Raw genomic sequence first — 5,385 nt, forward strand, 5'->3', positions numbered from 1 at the left:
ATGCGGCAGATTTACGCCGCTGTACTGGATGAATTCAGCAGCAGATGTCGCTCTGTACAAAGTGACCAGCCTTTGCTTTCTTTGCCGACCAAGCAGACTCTTGGCATTTAGGAGTCACGTAATGTTACAGTTTTAGTAACCATAAAACACTAATTGATCGAGATGATTTTCTAGACTGTCCATTAATCGTCTGATTTGCTTTACGCTAAATGACCTCAATGCAAGTAGACCTGGACCGACCGGTCACGTGATAGGTAACTTTGTGAATGGAGCGCCGGGGAATGACAGCGTCATGAGCGGGGCGAGGCGGCTGGCCCCCGCGGATTGGCACTTTGCTGCAGTTTAGATTTATGATTGGCAGCTTGTTGACGAACGTACACCCACTCACTGAACAACAAAGAGCCGGCAACGTTGGATATAAAAGGATGGACGTTCGGCAACCAACAGTACCAGAGTTAAAAAAGCCAAGTTAAAGAAGAAACTTGCTTTGTGAATCATAAAGGTAAGAGGATGCAACTGTGTTAGTCGTTTATATAGTTTTCCAAAAAGCTATGTCAACGACGTTCGCTATTTTGCCTACACTCCTTTACTTTGCTGCATGTTAATTGACTCTGCATATTCCACCGAAACTTTGGTGTGCTTTAATTAATACCGGGTAGTCTGGAAATCAATGTTTTTACATTTATCTTTGCTTATAACGAGAGAAACGTCAAGATGCCAGTTACATTAGCTTTTATTCACCAATATATTTCTCTGCAAACGTTATGATGCCGCCAAGAATTACCATTGCACCTGACTGGAAGGTCTGATATTTACCTCCTTTTTATATAGCATAAGATTTGCTTTGTTATCGGTAGTCCTTTGGAAATAACTTGAATGAGTCTATTTGATATAAGACCAGTCTAGAAAACTCTATGTATAGGTAACAACCGAAAGAACTGCGGATGCTGTAAATCAGAAACAAACAGAAGTTGCTGGAAAAGCTCGGCCTTCATGAAGGCTCCGAATCATTAACTGATTTTTCTTCACAGATGTTGCCAGACCTGCTGAGCTTTTTCAGCAACTTCTGTTTTTGTTTGTAAGTATGTATATTGCCTAAGTCAGATTTAGCAAAACGCTGCATTGAAAGATAAGGCATTGCAAGATTTAATTACGTATAGATTTGTAAAACAATTTTGGCAAGAATCTTTTGTACTCATTTCCCCACCGATAGCTATTTTCTTACAGCTGGTTTTTCTTCTGAGTGGAATATCGAGCATATTCTGAATGAAGTCGCAAACTAGTCATTGTTAGATCAGTCATGGCTAAATTGTGGCAGCGCTCGACTTTGAGTAAATCATTAGTCCAATAAGCCACGATGACAGCCGTGTCATCATTCAGTTGAACTTTTAGGTGCTTGAAGCCGAGGTGTAATGCCATCGGCAGCATTGATAATTCATTACACAATCCATTACTTAACTGGGTAGCTCGAGTGCTGTCAAATTTTATCGATTGAGCAATAATTCTTGCATATTTCTGCCCAGATTCTGATTTTATCCAATTTGGATACCAGCACCTTTTAAGTTTATTACCGTTATCTTTTCTGTTCAGTACATTTTTTCACCTTTTTTTTTCTTACTCACGTTTTATGTTGGCTATCACTCCGACAATTTCGTGTTTCAGCCCTAGAAAAGGGGAGGAAACGCAGCACATGTCATTTGCTGAAGTGCCTTGGGGTGGCGCCCTGGAGTGATATTTTGAGAGCTGCAGTACAATGCTCTATGGTTTGGGTAATCGTGCTTTTTTGTCTTGCCTTCAGAAACATGGTTCTGCTGAAGATCTCCGCTTTCTTTGTGGTTTGTGCTGTTTTTGTATGTCAGATAAACCGTTCCCATGCAGTTCCCCTCAGGTAGGCACAATATGTACAATATTCTGCATTTTCTCTCGTAGTGTTAATCGGATGCCAATGGACGTAGCTGTATTTACTGATCACATAATCAATATTACCCCTTAATAACTTAGTTGCCCACGGAGTATTGAGTCGGATGCAGTCAACACAATCCGAAACTAGTAAAATCAAATTAAAGTTGTTCGCTTGTTCGGGTTTATGCTCGCAGTAATGTGTATGTAACATTTGCACTGTTTTATTGACGGTTTATCCTCTTTGAAAAGCGGCAAGGAAGAAAACTAAAATAAAGCAAAGAACTGTGAATGCTGAAGATCTGAAACAAAAACACAGAAGTTACTGGAGAGACTCAGCAGGTCTGGCGGCATCTGTGGAGAGAAAACAGAATCTGGGCTTTGCAGTTCTGAGGAAGTCTCACTGGACTCGAAACGTTAACTCTGTTTTCTCATCACAGATGCTGCTAGACCCATTGTGTTTCTCCAGCAATTTCTGTTCTTGTTGATGAAAACCATATATGAGGCGGAATTCTGGAAACAAGTTAAGAAAACAGTCGAAATGGAAACGGAAGTTAAGGCATTGGTTTTAAGAGGGAACTTAAAATATGCAGATATATCAAGACTACTTTCGCATATAGTGCATGCTTAACTTTTCATGGATTTAAGTTTAGAGGCAGCAAAAAAAGTATCTAGATTAAATTTCTCACCATGACGAGGTGTCTTACAAAGTTTTACTTCCAGTGAAGTACTTTTGAGGACTAATCACTGTCATAACGTAGGGAAAACAGCAGCCAAATTCGGAAGCAGCAGGAATTCACAGGCAGCCAGAAGCTAAATAATTAGATAAGCTTGATTTTAGAGATGTTGATTGAGTGATAAGCGATTTTTAAAAATTCACCCAAGAGGACAAAAACCAAGAACTGCGGATATTGGAGTTCTAAAGCGAAAACCGGAATTTCTGGAGAAACTCAGCAAGTCTGGCAATATCTGTACAGAGAAACAGTAAATGTTTCCTGTCCCAGTGTCCCCTCGTCAGTTCTGTTGTGTTTCTCCAGCACTTGCTGTTTTAGGACAGAAGGGGCTATGTCTGACTGCAAAGACAACACTTCTTGTAGTGACTCCTGCACTAGAGTGACAGCCAGTATGCTTTCCATTCTCTGGAATGAAGCTTGAACGCTGAGTCAGCGGGACAATGTCCCACTGAGCCAAGGCTGAATTTAGTAGTAATAAATCAAACACTGCTGGTGCCATGACTGGTGCAACTGAAACAAGTCTGATCTCTTGAAGTGATTTAACGCTCAGGGTGGTAATGATGTTTGCTCTCTGAGTCCTACATCATCAATTAGAACTGCACAAAAGTCCTGGCTTTTATACTTTAGCGACAATGGAATGGCTAATGATCATTTATTGATTTGTATAGAAAAACAGTCCGTACTCATTTTGTGAGGTTTTGATTTAGATCTGTGCTGGAGTCAGCTTCAGGCAGGGTGGCGCTCAATGATTACGAAGTTCGACGACTACTGAATGCGCTCGTTAAGGAATTCATTCAAATGATGGCAGAAGAGCTGGAACAAGAAGTAGCCGATGCCAATAGGTAAGGGAACGCATATATTTGGATTGCAGTGAAGGGTCTTGGATATGGTTCAGTGATATTGTATGAGACTTAATACTTGTTAAATAATACAAAGAACATGTTTTCAGATTTGCTTTAAGAGTGGAGTCACTTCTATCAGCAGATGTTGATTGGAAAAGTGCAGAGATATTGTTTTCTAATATAACAGTCTTGGTAAATAATATTCAATTAACTTGTTTTCCCGTGAATCACCCAGAATTATCTGATATAAAACGTCAAAATGGTTTTGAAATTTTGAGGAAAATCAATAGATTATTTTAAAAGGAAGATTGGGATCAAAAGGTATGTTTTCAATAAGCGACATACTCTATTAAAGAAAAGTTCAGTTCTGTCTTGACCTTGCATGGGAAAAGAATGATGGAAAAGTTGTTATGCCTGCAAATTACAGGAACAAGTATGCAACCATGCTTGATAGGGTGCAAACGTTATGCATGTTCATTTAAAAAATATATAAAGCCGGTTTTATTTCAGCACTTGGTTCAAAATGCATGAATAGACTTTGGAACAAAACTGTTATTCTATTTTTCGAACCGAAGAAAAGTGCATGGCCATCCTTTTTGCAAGACACCTTGATGCAATAACGAGTATATAGCATTCAACAGTGAATAATCATTTCTCAGTGTAGATAATTTTGCATGTAACAATTGCTTGTAGTTACATGGAACATACATTACATGCATGACCCCGCATGCGTTATTATGAGTTTTTTTTGCATGTTCTTTTTCTGCAGCTTGGATAGATCCATTGTCAAACGGTGCACGGGTCTGAGCACTTGTGTGGTGGGAAAGTTGTCCCAGGAGTTGCACAAATTACAAACCATCCAGCGCACTGACGTAGGAGCGACAACTCCTGGCAAGAAAAGGAACATTCTCACCGAGCTGGAAAACGAACGCTATTCAAACTACGGAGAGCCACTTGGAAGCAACTAATCGTTTGTTGTGATGCATGAATCTTAAATGCTTGAATGATAAACAGCCTGATTAAGTGCTATGTTTCTTTTCCATCTCAATTTTTGACGAAGAATTCTAGACATGGACATAAATTAGAATAGTGTATTAACCGTTATTATAGCTTTAATATAGTTTTAGCTTTAAAACTGATTTTCTCATTATAGAGTTTTACTGCCTTCTGCGCCAAACAGCGTGTCATTAAATGAATGCTTCTTCGTGCATAACGTGGGTCTTTTTTCAATAAACTTATTTTTCTACCTGGAACATTTTTTCCTATTATGTGCTAGACTCAAGGATTCAAGATGCAATGACTTTTAATAATTAGTGCAGAAGTTTCACTCTTTCACATTACCATTTTTGAAATGAGAAACTTTATAAATATCCAAAAGCTACTTCTGTTTTTGGTGAATTAGACATTTTTAAAAGTCAAAGGCCAGTTTCCTTCCGTCATGTATAATGTTTAATTGCAATTGGATATTTATAAGTAACGATATTCAGTGAAAATTAAAAAAAGTCAATTGATCCAACACTCATTGCAACGTTTAGATGATGTACTGATTGCTCTAATAAAGGCAAACTTCAAAGTATTCTCTTCTTCAACTTGATTCACTAAGCGTTTTTTAAAACGTTAAATGATTCCACATTTGAAATCATTTATCAAACAGGGTTTTCTAATTTTTTGATACCTTCCTTTTTTTCCGTACTTTTTTCTTTGTAAGGTTGTGTCATCTAACGTTGACCCTTCCCAGTAAAAGGATCCTGCTCCGTGGCCACAAATGAAGCTCTTGCGGAGTTGCTTACATCAGGCTGGGGGAATTAAAATCTGAAAGCTCTCAGAACGGCACAAGCTCTAGCACGTTCTTCCCGTAATTTGGCAAATGGATTAGATTCCAGACATACTTGACCACTGAAATGGAAATT

The 5,385-nt window shown here is 38.7% G+C and overlaps 1 protein-coding gene across 1 annotated transcript; it reads left to right on the forward strand.

Moving 5' to 3' along the window:
- Nucleotides 1–389: 389 nt before the first annotated feature.
- Nucleotides 390–5,051, forward strand: calca (calcitonin/calcitonin-related polypeptide, alpha). Its single transcript, XM_020531200.2, has 4 exons — nucleotides 390–502; nucleotides 1,799–1,888; nucleotides 3,341–3,475; nucleotides 4,245–5,051. The coding sequence occupies exons 2-4, from the start codon at nucleotides 1,803–1,805 to the stop codon at nucleotides 4,441–4,443; spliced, it is 420 nt and encodes a 139-aa protein (XP_020386789.1). The 5' UTR covers nucleotides 390–502; nucleotides 1,799–1,802; the 3' UTR covers nucleotides 4,444–5,051.
- The last annotated feature ends 334 nt before the right edge of the window (nucleotides 5,052–5,385 follow it).

This window comes from Rhincodon typus, chromosome 17 (assembly GCF_021869965.1).
Source record: "Rhincodon typus isolate 14 chromosome 17, sRhiTyp1.1, whole genome shotgun sequence".
Taxonomy (NCBI): Eukaryota; Metazoa; Chordata; class Chondrichthyes; order Orectolobiformes; family Rhincodontidae; genus Rhincodon; species Rhincodon typus.